The sequence below is a fragment of the Argentina anserina genome, chromosome 5, assembly GCF_933775445.1.
Source record: "Argentina anserina chromosome 5, drPotAnse1.1, whole genome shotgun sequence".
NCBI classification, from domain to species: Eukaryota; Viridiplantae; Streptophyta; class Magnoliopsida; order Rosales; family Rosaceae; genus Argentina; species Argentina anserina.
This window is the reverse complement of record NC_065876.1, coordinates 10961306-10976884: the sequence shown is the minus strand read 5'-3', so window position 1 is coordinate 10976884 and position 15579 is coordinate 10961306. Positions and strand designations below refer to the sequence as shown.

Here is a 15579-nt window from a genome sequence, read left to right as displayed (position 1 = left end):
CGGTGAGAAGATCCTGAAATATCACATACATAGGAAAAAAGGTCACATAGCACTGAGCGTCAGCGTTCAGTTGGGGAACAGATATCAAATGGTGAGATAGAGCAGGTACATAAAGTACATTGTGAAGCTCTATGGTAGGAGTAATACGAACAGACCCTGTCCCTACCACAGGAAATGGCTCACCATTAGCATTAGTAACATAGGGTACGGGTGGAGGGGATAATATGGTAAAATAAGATTTGTCATAAGTCATATGATCAGACGCACCAGAATCAATAATCCATGTATCAGAACTACCAGAGTGAGAAATATTAAAAGCCATACCAATTAAAGAAGAATCGGTCTTTGGTGCACTTGCACTGCAGTGAGGATGCACAGACAAGGAAAAAGACAAATGATTCTTGCCGGACCGGGTCGGGTCGGATGGACCGGGTCGGGTCGGGTGTACCGGGTCGGGTCGGGTGGACCGGATCGGGTCGGGTGGACCGGGTCGGGTCGGGTGGACCGGGTCGGGTGGACCGGGTCGGATCGGCGGACCGGGTCGGATCGGCGGACCGGGTCGAGTCGAGAGCGGGCCGGGTCGGGTCGGGTTGAGAGATAAATGTAGGGTTTCTGAAGGAAAATTTCGGGAAAGATTTCGGAGAGGAGAAGAAAGAGATGGAGGTGCAGAGCAGAGAGAAAGGGACAGCGGCGGCTCCGAGCTAGGGTGAATGAATCGGCGTCTCGGAGATGAGGAGCACCGGAGGGCGTCTCGGAGATGAGGGACCACCGGAGGGAGGGACCACCGGAGGGCGTCTCGGAGATGAGGAGCAGTGAATCGGCGGGATCGGCGGGTCGATTCGGAGATGAGGTTGTGGAGAATGGCAGTGAGGTTGAGGAGCCGAAAGAAGCAGAGGTGGTGGTTGTGGGTGATGTGGATAACGGCGCTCGTCGGTGGGTCGTCTAAACCGGAGGTCGTCTGTGTCGAAGAGAACGGCGCTCGTCGAGGAGAACGGCGCTCGTCGAGGAGGTGAGGTTGCAGCAGCGGGAGCGACGAGGAAGACGGCAACGTGTTGACTTCTGGAGGACGACGCCGGGAACAAAAAAAAAAACAGTCGGTTATTCCGACTAATTACCGGAAGCTCCAAACACCAAAACCAGGTAAAACAGAGCACGGCTCTGATACCAAATGGAATTAATTGAACATATAACTTGATGATTTCTTCATACACATATCAACCTATATATACTAATCTACGAATTCACTTTCCGGGATTCACTCCGTAAAACACGGATTATGTTTCCCGCCACTATACATGCCAACAGAGTGACCCTGACGTGAAGTTTTTGTCCTGCTTGGCAGTGGCCTGGTTCCTTGAGAGTCATAGCATACCAGTCGGGTTCGAAATTTCTACCGCAGATGAAGTAATAGTCCCCAGGTTTATCAAGAGGATAGAATCGAGTCCGGCGGCATGGAGAGCTAGAGGAGTTTTTATGTTGCAAGATTGGTAATCTTCTCCATTCACTTCCATTAAGTTATGAAATTCCTTATCATAAGCGAAAAGTAGAACATCTCCGACGTGAAACTGTTTTGTAGCAGTCCACTTCTTGTAATCACCAAAGATGCTCCACCCAAATGAGTCGCCAACTTTATGAACAACTCCACTGTGAACTGGACTAGATGAAGAAGCACCCGAACAAACGCCCAAACAAGCCGTTGCCACAAAGAAAATCATTATGGTGTTTCTCAAGGCCATGATGAAACAAGGAAAGAGAGAAGTAAGCAAAAGGAGTGCGCAAGAAACGAGAGGTGTGCGATTGAATTAGTGAAGATTCGAATGAAAAATGTTGTGGCCAGTTGCGTGTCTATATAGTGCCTGCTTTAGCCGAATAGAGGACCGAAAAGGATTCCAATCCTCTAACAACAAGGACATGTAAAGCCAAACGAAAGAAGGATTGTATAACAAAATGAGCAAGTCGTATGAAAAAAAATTGAGTAGATTATAGAAACATAGGCTTTAATCCATAATGGAAAGGACTATCAAAACCAAACACTTGCATACCAAGAAATCAGATCACCCTCTTCCAATAAAACGAAAAGAGACATTAGATCTCTGTTCCTAATGTTATGGCCACCATTCTGGTAGCAGTGTCGTCCAGGAGCAACAAAACCTAGGAAGCACGGAAACGTGCATACACCCACGTTTCCCGCTTCCAAAGCGGAACCACTTCGGAACCATTTCGGAAACGTCCGGAAACGCTCGGAAACGCGCCGGAAACACCCGGAAACGTGCCGGAAACGCCCGGAAACGTGCCGGAAACGCCCGGAAACGTGCCGGAAACGCCCGGAAACGCGTTTCCAGAAAAATGAGTTTTGGAAACGCGGTGGAAACGCGAGTTTTCAAAAAATAAAGGTTTTTTTTTATTTGAGATTTTGAGTTACTTAAACTAAAAATTTGTTATTATATTTATTTTTTTTGTATAATTTATATATATTTATTTTTTTTTTCGACGTTTCCAAAACGTACCCGCTTCCTAAAATTTTTGAAAAACACACTTCCGCGTTTCCAAACGTTTCGCTTCTACGTACCCGTATCCGATTCCGTGCAGCCTAGAACAAAACACATTCTAGACAAAATGCCTCTCTTGTCGCGCAAAGTTGCAATACCACATTGAGTTTCTCATTCGCTTCCTCGTATGTCAAATATGCCTGAACACATTTGAAGCCCGTGAATTGCCGGATGACGTTAATCCAGTATCTCTCAGGAATCAAAGTCATAACAAAATTGTACTTGATGGATCAACTCTTGTTTAAATGAATGTATAAAGAAAAACTAAATCAATGCAAGAACACAGAAGTTTAACTATAGTGGAAATCTCCAATAGATAAAAACCACTACGGGACATTTGATGTAGTCCACACACTGCAAATCCACCATAGTTGGAGATGTTTACACAAGTAGAGATATAAACTGAATCTCTTTTACAAGCTACTAAGCATACTTGATTTAAACAGATCTACTACTCAATGAACTCAGTTGCAGACAACCATACTCTGAAGAGATCCTCCAATATCTCGATCTTGAATAACCTATTAAGCAATCACACAAGTAAGTCAATATGAGTCAAGAACTCAACGCAACACACTTTATGTTTTTTCACAACTCTGTAGAGACTAAGCAATACAATATATCAGAAGCAAAATAAACTCAGGGAAAAAACCACACAAGCACAAAGATAACATGCTGATATATATAGAGGAACTCAACTCCCCCTAATTCGGATCTTCCTGCACCGAAAAGGATAGAATCAAATAACATAACCAATAAATCAATTCAACCTTGATTTAAGACAATTTATTAGAAATTCTATAAAGGCACAATACTTGTACCAAATAAATCTGAGTGAATCAGAAATAAATCCACACAGCAAGTACTCCTAGTCCAACAAAAAATCGTGTTGTATGAAGAGCTAAAATGCAATATACCTTCACAAAAACCACACTATAGCAGGTAACTTCATCGATCTCACCGCTGATGAAACCCTAAACTATTACAATAGTGATGAAGAGGTTACGGTTCTTAGGTTCAAACCCTCCAATATCTCTTTCGGGAAAAGGAAGCGAGACGAGGGATCTTGTTCCAATTTCAAACCCCTGCCATCTTTTGCATGTGAAATTTGCCTAGAGACTAAGTCGGGGCACGACTCATTTGGAATCAAAATCTGCAGCCATGTTTTCTGTACTGATTGTGTGGTCAAATACGTGGACTCGAAGCTCGAGGAAAATAGAGCAAGCATAGAGTACCTTGTACCTGGTTACAAAGGGTCACTAGACCCGACTATTGCCATTCCATTCTGGAACCCGGGGTGTTTGAAAAATGGGGAGCGAGGTTGTGCGAGGATTTGATTATTGGGTCTCAGAAATTTTACTGCCCCTTTTAAGGACTGCTCGGCAATGTTTATTGACGATGGGACAGAGGAGGTGAGAGAATCAGAGTGCCCTCATTGTAAAAATTGGTCTGCGCGCAGTGCAAGGTTCCTTGGCACGCCGGTATTACTTGTGCTGAGTTTAAGAGGCTAATCAAATAAGGGTGATGCTGCAAATTAAGGAGGATATTATGATGGAGAAACTTGCTTTCAAGAAGAACTGGAGAAGGTGCCGTAAGTGTGGGATCTATGTCGAGAAAACAGAAGGCTGCACAAAAATACAATGCAGGTGCGGAGTTTATTTCAACTTCTATTGTGGACGATTCGGTTGTACTTTTTGTGGAAACTACAGAACGAAAAATGGTAGAACTATGGGCTTCTTTGTATTCCTGGAGGAGTACAAATTAAAAGGATTCACCAATAGTAAAGCTACTTATGATCTCGCTACTCAGAAATGGAGATCCATGCTCGTGCGGAAAAAGACCCAATGAGAACCCAGAGATGAAACCGACTCAAATCGTGTGGGAGCCAAGAGGAGGAGGAAAACAAGGATAGTGAATGAGTACGAGTGACTTAGTTGTTACCTACACACATTTCTCTCTTAAGCTTTTTTGTCATGAATTAAGGGATTCGTCTATGGTGCAGCAATGCATACCATACATACCAAATCGGACGGTGGATAGAGGGTGTCTTCAAATGCACGTGGAGTGTGTGGGTGTATGGACGGTGGATTAAGTGCGTTGCACGCATGCAGCGCTGCACTATAGAATCTTCCTCTGAAAACTTAATTTTTAATGTTTTATTCAGCAAAAAACAAAGTTTGAAAAAGCGATATGCGATGTGCAGGCAGACAACCACCTCTTAGGTCATAGCGCCTAGACGACTAAGCGTCTTCTAGGCTATTTCAAATTTTTTAATATTTATTTATTTTTATACATGTATTTAAATTATTTTTATGATTAAAAATATATAATGATGTTCAATATTAATTTTGAAAATAGTCTAAAATCACAATAACTTAAGTACAGAGTCCATTTAAAATATTAAAATAAAAGATAAATTATAAAATAAATGCAATACTAAATCTCAAGTTCTTTTAGGTTTTTTTTTAGTCAACTGATTTTTGACCGTCTAGGGCCGCCTAATTTGCAAAACGTCGAGGATGGCCGCTGAGGTAAAAATCGCAGCGGTGACCGACCTTCTAGCGCTTAGGCCACCGCTTTTTAGAATAGTGGAAAAAATAAAATAAATTCATGGTTTGACCGTTTTGAAATAGTTTGACCGTCCGTACCTACGGTCAACAAAAAATAGGCGTTTTAACATAATAAAATCTCATTGATCGGGACTTTGTCAAATGGGTTTCCTCGTTGCAACCATGCACGATTGGTGACAAAAATTAGGTGATTTCAAATATGTATATAGATTCCGGCATTCGCATTTTGGTAATGGGTCATCCCTTAGGGCATATTAGTGGTGTTTTTGGTTTACTGGAAATTCCGCGGTTAAACGAGGTCCGAATTGGATGAAATATTAAACTGGTCACTAAAAATATGTATACCGATCACATCAGATGGTGTCGATCGATTCCGAGAAATTTCCTTTATATAGTCACTTCATAATGCAATAGTTTTATTATAAACCTAATATAAAAGGTTATGATACATTAGTGTACACTTCGGCGATCGACAATTCCAGTTCGAAATATGGTCGATCGACAGCAGAAGATGTGATCGGTATATATATTTAAAACCCATAAAATTTTCGTCCATTTTGGACATGGTTTTATTGTCCGTACCTACGGTCAACCAAAAAATAGGCGTTTGGACATATTTTACCCCATTGACCGGGGCTTTGCCAAATGGATTTACTTAGTGCGACTGCGCACGATAGGTGACAAAAATTAGGTGATTTCAAATATGCAAACGGATTTCGGTATTCGCATCTTGGTAATTGGTTCTCCCTTAGGGCATATTAGTGGTGTTTTTTGTTTACAGGAAATTCCGACAGTCAAACTAGGTCCGATTGGATGAAATTTTTACATGGTCACTAAATATATATATCGATCACATCGGCTGGTGTCGATCGACCCCGAGAAGTTTTCTTCATATAGTGGCTTCATAATGCGATAGTTTTATTGTAAACCTAATATAAAAGTTATGATACATTAGTGGACACTTCGGCGATCGATAACTCCAATTTGAAATATTGTCGATCGACACCGATAGATGTGATCGATATATATATTTAGGGACCCTGTAAAAATTTCATCCATTTTGAACATGGTTTGACCGTCCGTACCTACGGTTAACTAAAAAAGATGTGTTTTGACATAATAAAACTCTATTGACCGGGGATTTGCCAAATAGATTTCCTTGTTATGACCACGCGTGATTGGTGACAAAAACTAAGTGATTTCGAATATGTAAACAGCTTTCGACATTCGCATCTTGGTAATGGGTCCTCCCTTAGGACATATTAGTAGTGTTTTTGATTTACCGGAAATTCCGACGGTTAAACGAGGTCTGAATTGGATGAAATTTTAAAATGATCACTAAATATATATACCGATCACATCGAATGATGTCGATTGATTCCGAGAAGTTTCAATTATATAGTCGCTACATAATGCGATAGTTTTATTATAAACATAATATAAAGGTTTTAATACATTAGTAAACACTTCGGTAATCGACAACTCCAGTTCGAAATATGGTTGATCGACACTAGAAAATGTGATCGGTATATATATTTAGGGAACCCGTAAAATTTTCATCCATTTTGGATATGGTTTGACCGTCCGTACCTACAGACAACTAAAAAATAGGCATTTTGACATATTAAAACACCCATTGACCGGGACTTTGCCAAATAGGTTTCCTCGGTGCGACCACGCACGATGGTGACAAAAATTAGGTGATTTCAGATTTACAAACGGTTTCGGTGTTCGCATTTTGGTAATAGGTTTTCCCTTAGGACATATTAGTGGTGTTTTTGGTTTACCAGAAATTTCGACTGTCAAAAAGGTCTGAATCGGATGCAATTTTTTCAAGGTCACTAAATATTAGTACTGATAACATCAGTTGTGTCGATTAATCCCGAGAAGTTTATTTCATATAGTTTCTTCATACGGCTACAATTTTATTTTAAATCTTGTATAAAGTTATAATATAAAGAAATATAAAATTTTAAATATAATATTATTAACATATATAATATTTTATGTATAATTATTACAAAAAAACTAGAATTGATATATGTATAATATATTATATGTATGTATAATATTTTATGTCTTGGTAAGCTTTTATAGACCGGCCTTGCGGGCTTTTGGCAGGCCCGGCTGGGTTTCACATCTCTAAACTAAGTTCGGTCATCTACCCACGAAATCGGGCTTTGGCGGCCTTTCTCGCAGGCCGGGCCAGGTAAAAATCCATCGGGCTTGCGGGCCTCCGCGTGCTAAATGATGAGGCCTAATTATTGTGGTTAGAATATATGCGAGTATGCTAAATTGAACTGCAAATAGTGTGTGTCCACCTTTATTGAAAATTAAATTTGATAATGTCTGCTGGTTAGGTTCATTAATTAGTTCATATGTACATTTTCCCTTCAGTTGCATTATGCTTTGCAGATACTGTTTTGTTTGATCACTTCTGGTTGCTTGTTTTGTTGTTAACTTAGCATGAGAAATGGATTGCCAAACATTTATATAAAACAGAATATATTGCTTTTATCTATCTGAAAGCAAATTTCTGTAATCTCAATTGTACGTAACAAAATCCCTGATGTGATAATGATCCAGTAGGTTTCCATATAACTCCTTGAAATTAAGATCATGTGTTTCCCTGGAAAGTAATTGGCCAGGGTAGCGTGAGTTTGTCGAAGATGAGTGTCCCTGTATTGCTGTACATCTTTATGTAATTATGTCTAACATTTAAAATTGTGAAGTAGGAAATTCCAGTTGCTACTGTTCAACCAACCAGCAATTAATCCTGCTTCCAGAGAAAAACATGTTATCAGCATATAGTGGTCAGATGATAGTTCGTCTCACAATCCGGTACTGGAAGCCTGTAGGACATAATTGCTGGATTTAATCAAGAAGCTGCTGCTGTAGTCATGGCACACTAAGTTTCTTTCAATTCGCAACTGAGGTTTTTAACAACAGCCCAGATGAAACAGCATATATTTCCAAACCTAAATGTGCTAACTATGATACATTTTATGTCCTAACTTTTGTAATATTTACAAAGTACCACTATATAATTATAACATTAACATTATAAAAATGCTTAATTAACTCAATGTCATAAATACCTTAATTATTAGTTTCTTATAATGTTAATTATTTTGTTGTTTTCAATTTAATTATTATGGCTAGAATCATGCATTGTTTCTATAAATTTATAACAAAAAATTTGGTAAGTGAAAGAGAATTCATTATCTATACATAATATGTAATCATAAATATGATAATATATATACAAGGTCCTTCTAGTGAGGGATCCGTTTTTTTGGTTTAAAAAATGGATAGCTCATTCACCAACTTTTCGATTACATTTTCACAGCTCCACCGTTCAACTTTTAGAGTATAATGTGTAGATCACCTCTGTACAATTTCAGCAAAAATAGAGGTGTTTAAGGCATTTAAAATTGGAAATTAAACTTATAAACATGAACGGTTCAGGTTTGACAATGTGTGTTCATTGCTTTCACCACGTTTGAGACTTTAACAATCACCATTTTGGCTGAAATTTTACAGAGGTGATCTACACATTAGACTCTAAAAGTTGAACGGTGGAGATGTGAAAATGTAATCGAAAGGTTGGTGAATGAGCTATCCCTTTTTAAAACAAAAAAATGGATCCCTCATTGGACGAGGGTTGAATATATAAATAAATATATATATATATATATATATATATATATTAGTTGTGTAAGAGAAACTCCAACAAAACTGTCAAATGATAGGTGGAATATCCAACGGTTAATTTTGACAATTATGAACCTCTCCAACAATAATGTTAAATATGATGTGGCAATGTCAAATTCAACGTGGTTTTGACATTGAGAGGGCAGTGTCAAATTTGACATTACGAAAGGAAACTGTCAAATGATATTTTATTGTTTCTTTCTTTCTTCTCTCTTCTGCATTCTTTCTTCTCTTATCATAACAACCACTTAATGAAGGAGAGTGGAGGCGGTAAATCTAGAGAAAAATGCATAATTCAAACGAACTCGATCTGGGCTTGATTTGGGAAGAGTTGAGGATTTTATTCCAATGAGAACTTGATAACGACATATTGATTTGGGAAGAGTACGTGTTGATCAATATGGTCTGGACTCTCTGGAGCTTGGATAGAGACCAAGCACGGTTGGAGACTACAAGTGAATCTATTATGGGTGTAATTTGGTGGGATTTAATTTTGAAATCTGGATTTATTTGGGGCATGATTTGGTGGAACTGAATTGTGAGATCTTGATTTTCATATGGTTATGCATATTGATCTTTCAATTGATCAATATTTGGGAAGATCAAAAGAATTGTCTATGGGCAGTTTCATTACTGAGAGAAATAAAAGGAAGATGAGAAAGAAACTGGGCAAGTATTGAATACCTTGAGGCTTGAGAAATAAAAGGAAGATGAAATGAAGGAAACCATGAAAAAGAAATGAGGTTGCCCAAAAAAAACTAACAATTTCAAGTTTTAAACCAAGAGTTTTGACAGTTTAGTTGGAGTAGAACAATCAATAAAATGTCAAATTTCAAAATTGCCAACACACATGTCAAATTCAAATTTGACTTTAAAAAAATTGAGTAGGCTTGTTGGAGATGCTCTAAGTATCAAGTAACTTGAGTTTCACATAGTTTACCTATATATTACTCGTATTTTGATTGTACCTATTAGCTAGGTTTTATTCTAAATTATGCCTATGATTGTGGTATAGATATATACTATTGTTATCATTTTCTTTAGGTTGAACATTAAGTTACTCAAGTCTTGAGTACTTGGTTATACGTAGATTATGTAATTTTGAGAGTAAAAAAAAGTTATGTCGTTCAGGTTTAGACATGAAATAATAACATACCTACCATATAGAGAATAAACTGTCAAATAACAAAATTGTGTACTTTGTAGTACACATAGACATCAATGTCCCAACTCTTTTACCAATTCTTCATCTGCTTCAATCTCCTTCTTTTGTTTCCAAATATTTCTTAAATCATCTCATAGAGATGCATGCAAGAAGTACTATGGATTGAAGGCAAGAAAAAGAACATAGCATACTTTCTGCATATTCTAATCAAAGTCTCTTTTCATCTTTTAAAAGAACTGAAATTTTACTCAGAAATATCTAGCTAGCTACTAATCTATTACAAATGGAATACTTTTCTATATAGAGTATATATACAATCAAGTGTAATGAAAATACAAAATAAGGTAAGAAATTAAGAATGTAATATTAATGATATATAAAGTTAAATTCAACTTTACTGTTTGAAATTTAAATTGATGCTAATTTTGAGAAACATACCATAATGGCAAATTAGTGACACGAAAAATGTAAAACACTATTAATTATAAACATACGCTAAATATGGTAAGTTTGCTTATGTGAAATGGATATAAAATGAAAAAAAAAATGTGCATGGGTTTATTTTAGTTGAGGCTTAACATTATTGGGTTTATATCTAAATTTCTATTTAATTTACCCAATGTTATAGAAACTGCCTAGACGGGATAAACGGTATAAAATAAAACGCTTATAATATCTCTAATGGAGATGAGAAATCCATGTGGAGTGCCAACATAAATAAAAGACATTTGTAATCCTTTCAACTGAGTAGCTAAAATCTGATGTGGATTTGGCATCCTCTAATCGGGTGTCAAATTTGACATCTCTAAAAGTTGTAGTTAATTCTTTTATTATTATTTCTCTTTGTCTTCTATCTCTCTTCCTCCCTTTTTCTTCCTCTTTATCCATATCAAGGTAATTAATTAATATAAATATTTGGTTGTTGGATTGAAGGTCAGATGTGAGTAAAAGGAGCTGCCAAATTCAAATCTAAACACATGCTATCAACGGAGATGCTCTTAGCCGTGCTAGATGGACGCCTAGACGGGCAAGACAGTCGAAAGAAAAGTGCCTAAGCAGGCAAAAAGGTCGCAAAATAAAGCGTCTGAACGGATGTTAGGCGGCTTGTGATGATAATAGCCTAATAGGTATTCATTCACCAAAGAAAATAAGTAAAAGAGAATAGAAAAGGAAAAAGATGATTGTAACAAAAAAAAAAGTGGAAAAAGATGATGGGAGTGACTAGTTGAAAGTTGATGCCCACTACCCAAAACCTATATATAAACCGGAGTTTCCATACCAACATAACAACTAACAACAACAAGTCTAAGAGAGAAAACAGCAGAGATCGAATCGGAGAATCTATGGCTTCTTCGTACAGAACCCAGTCCGCTAAGAGATGGCTTCCTCTTGAAGCTAATCCCGATGTTATGAACCAGGTTCAGATATCTCAATCCCTCTTCATTATCTGCTCTCTTAGTTTTTCTATCATGCTTTCATTTGTATTTCTCAATAAAGATTGAAACTTTTGTAAACCCAGAACGAATATTTGATTTTGATGTGGAAATTTGTGAGTTGTGATTCTTCTGGGAAAAACGTGGACGAAGGTTTAACAAGATCAGTATCTGTTAGTTTGGGATTACTTAAAGACTCTTGTTGATAGGAACTTGGACTTGTTTAGATAGCTAAAGAGAAGAAATGCAAGCCTTGGGCTCTACCATTGGTTATGAATTTGACAGGTTTCTATAGAAACTTAGATTAGATAGTTTCTGTAAGTTTGGTGGATGATGTTGATTTTGTATGAGCTATGATGTCAAGAGAGAAAGTATTCGGCCTATTAGGACAGACTTTTTAGTTAAGGAAATTGCGTACAGTAGCTTCATTGTTAAATCATCGGATTCCTGAGAAAGCAATGATGCATTACGGGGAGTTCCATGAGCACCATGTCGAGTCTCTCTCCTATTCTGGGCTATATGACTAATATGAGTTCATGATTCTCGTTACTGTTTTGTCATAACTTTTTTATTTTATGTGTTTATCTTAACTTTGAAATGCAGTTTCTTTGGGGACTGGGTCTTCAAGAGGATGACGCAGAATGCTATGACGTTTACGGTTTAGATGGAGAACTCTTAGAAATGGTTCCAAAGCCTGTACTTGCTGTGCTGTTTCTTTATCCTTTAACCCCTAAGGTTCTTCCTCCAATTTTTTTTTTAATGTTTTTCGAATATTTAAATTTGTGGATGGCTATAATTATTTAAAACTTGAGGTCTTTTCAGCTATCTGTTTCGTTACACAATATGGAAGTATGTTTGTCTCCTGACTTGAGGAAATTTTATATCCTTTTCAGACTGAAGAGGAGAGAATGAAACAGTTAGATGATAAACGGGTAAGTGCAAGGGAATTTAATTAGATGACATGTATGAATATTGACCTTCTATTCTAATTCTATCTATGCATCTATTTACACTCACATCCAGGAGGTATATCTTGTATATTTTGTACTTTGACATTTCTAATGTTTCTCATGAATTACTAATTTGTGATAACAGATTGTTTTTTTTTTTCCGGAGTTATGTGAAATTATTTTGCATCCAATTCTGGTTGTAGGAAACCAAAGGTAATGTTTATTTCATGAAACAAACCGTGGGCAATGCTTGTGGAACTATTGGACTCCTTCATGCTGTTGGAAACATCACTTCAGAGATCAAACTTGGTACTTTCCCCTGCCTGGCTTTATTATAGTAGAGATGCATGTTAGATATGCATTCACCATCATGGTAGTGTACTCATTGCTCACGAGTAACTTAATCGTGGTGCTGAATAGTATATGTTCGAGGTTTTTGTACTTCTGCAAATGTGCTACTGCCTTGGAAATCTTAGTTTTCTTTGGACGCCTATGCTAGCCAATTGAGGAAGACACTGGGGTTTCTATCTCATACTAGTTTCCCTTTTACATTCAAGTTTGGTGTAATCATATATTCTAGCTGTTCGCGCTTTTGAAAACTGATTCAAACCTTCTTATTGCCTTCATTATCTTGAGAGTTGAAACTAAGGTTTAACTTTAGATGCATGTTCTGCATTTTTAACCACGTATTTGAAGAGAGAACAAGAATGGAGTGGAATTTTGCTCTGGTAACAATTTGTAGTGAGTGAGGTGCTCAGTATGATAGAGATTTAGAATAATTGTACTTTTACAGAACAAAGAAGGTTTGTGACTGCTGAAAATGGATAGAAAGACTGTAGAACAACAAAAAAGGAGAAAGTATAAGAGATACCAAGTAACAACACTGTTCTATCCTAGAAATAGCATAGGCACATTAAGATTCCCAAAACTAATAAAGTGATAGGATTTTGTTACCCAATATAAATAGTGGGACTATTTTTTTATCATTTAAGGGTTATTATTATTATTATTATTATTATTTCATGAATCGTGTATTACAATTGACATTTCAATTAGAACCATATTGGCCTAATTATGATTGGGCCAATGGTCTGGAAGCTAACTAACCGAGCAGTAGCTACTGCATTACGCACTTTCTTGAAACTAAGCAGCTCTATATACCAATACTACCAAGAACCTAGGTTGTTCTACATGTTAAGTTTTGAAGAGGATAACACTTATGGAGGAAATTGAGACATTTGTAGATACCAACCATCTCCTTAAACTAGGCAGTTGTAGACATCGTTACTGCTGCCTTGATTGAAGGCTATTGTGTTCTGAAATTTTGCGATCTATTAAGAACATATTTACCTGGCCGAACCAAATCAGTGATTTTAATGTTTTTCTGGATTTTTTCATTATGTCCTTTAGTTTTCATGACAGTAGTTGATTTTTCCTTTGTGTCTGCATTTTTCTCTTGTTCCAGCTGATGGGTCATTCTTGGATAGATTTTTCAAAAGTACTGCAAACATGGATCCATTGCAGGTAATTTATTCTCCCTATCATCTTCAGAGTCCTTCCATTTTGACTGGTTGATACTTGATAGCTCCAGTGATATTGTTCTTGCCTGACATTATTATCCAATTGCGATACCTATATAATCTAGTTCTCCTGCTTATACAGCGTGCAGCATTTCTTGAAAATGACAATGAAATGGAAGTTGCCCATTCAGTAGCAGCTACTGCTGGTGACACAGAGGTGATGTAATCTTAAGTAGCAAAAGTATTATGCGAAGTAGCAAATCTTTTTTTTTCTCTCTTCTGGGTATTGATTGCTTCTACTCTTCATACCATGCGGCTATTGTTCTTTCAGGCTTCAGATGATGTTGACACTCACTTTATCTGCTATGCATGTGTGGATGGTATACATCTCTCTCTCTCTCTCTCTCTTTATTTTCCTTGTTTTTTCCGCTCTATCTTGACAAATGAAATTTTTGGACATCTAGGGGAACTATATGAGCTTGATGGGAGGAAGTCAGGGCCAATCTCTCATGGTCCATCTTCACCAAACACTCTATTGCAGGTATTTGAAAAGTTATTTTGCACTTTGATTGATTAATAAGAGGAATGGATAAAACACATAGTGCCAAAACAGCAAACCTATATAGAGATTACGGAAACAGCAAGGAGTAGATAGATGAAAAGTCAATGTCTGATTGTTAAAATGAAGCTATAGAAATTAACTGTAAGATCATTTCTAACTTCAAGTCTAATGAATTTTCTTTCTGTTTTATCCTTCTCAAACTTATTGTACCTAATATCTACTTAGTTTGAGAACTGATTTGTTATCATGCTAAAGTTTAGAGAGAATAAATTTTTCTGGATTTCTTGTGGATTTCTCTTAGACATACCCATTTCTTGAAATTGTATAACCTAAATTTATAGTTTCATGAGAAGTCTTTATGCTCAGTCTCAGCTCTTCATTATAGTATATTTTCGTTGGTATACTTTGTGATTGACCCGTCTGAATATGTAATATCCATTTCATGATCAACAGGATGCAGCTAAAGTCATACAGGGCGTGATCCAGAAAAATCCCGAGTCCCTCAACTTCAACGTCATTGCCATTTCGAAGAAATCAGGTGGATTTTCTTAAGTTGGAGGCTCAAAATGGTCGAAGGTTCGATGTAGGTATTTCAAACTGAGCAATATCTTATCCTAGTTAATGTTTGCTAGCTTCATCTTTTATCATAAGCTGCCTGGATTTAGTCCATGGTAAACAATCCTGAATCACTGTAACCATATGGCATTGATCAGTGAGTAACCTTGTTTTGCTAAGCTGAATGTTAAGTTAAATTTTTCCTGGTCGAAAGCAATGTGTGTTTGATGGAGGGATAGGAATGTTGAAACCAATGCACAAGCAATAGTGTTTTGGCGGATATATAGCATGAAGTGTTATCGCAAGATTCTCAATCACCTGCTTATGCTGTTTATCAGCTACATGTTCACTATCACCAAACCAGAAGTTAGACCTGACAACCCAAACAATTATTTTGATAAATTTCTGCTTTAATTCACCACAATCTAAAAGGATGTTGATACAAGTCCTCGTATTCAGTACTGTTAGTGGCAACAAGTCCTAATATTCATTACTTGAAGATTTTCTATTTCTATTGCAAACAAGAACAATCATCTTTTTTCTTTTTTTTTTGTCTGAAAG

General features: G+C 37.1%; 2 protein-coding genes and 1 pseudogene across 2 annotated transcripts; 2 read left to right on the top strand and 1 right to left on the bottom strand.

The window, feature by feature from the left end:
- Positions 1-1361: 1361 nt before the first annotated feature.
- LOC126795495 (mavicyanin-like) lies at positions 1362-1736 on the bottom strand. Its single transcript, XM_050522325.1, has one exon. It carries the CDS (start codon positions 1734-1736, stop codon positions 1362-1364), a length of 375 nt encoding a protein of 124 aa, XP_050378282.1.
- A 1271-nt stretch (positions 1737-3007) lies between these two features.
- Positions 3008-4397, top strand: LOC126795494 (E3 ubiquitin-protein ligase RSL1-like; annotated as a pseudogene).
- A 6904-nt stretch (positions 4398-11301) lies between these two features.
- Positions 11302-15261, top strand: LOC126793686 (ubiquitin carboxyl-terminal hydrolase 3). The gene is made up of 9 exons (XM_050520281.1): positions 11302-11416; positions 12035-12166; positions 12325-12363; positions 12585-12690; positions 13847-13905; positions 14044-14118; positions 14233-14281; positions 14366-14442; positions 14917-15261. The coding sequence occupies exons 1-9, from the start codon at positions 11342-11344 to the stop codon at positions 15013-15015; spliced, it is 711 nt and encodes a 236-aa protein (XP_050376238.1). The 5' UTR covers positions 11302-11341; the 3' UTR covers positions 15016-15261.
- Positions 15262-15579: the final 318 nt, after the last annotated feature.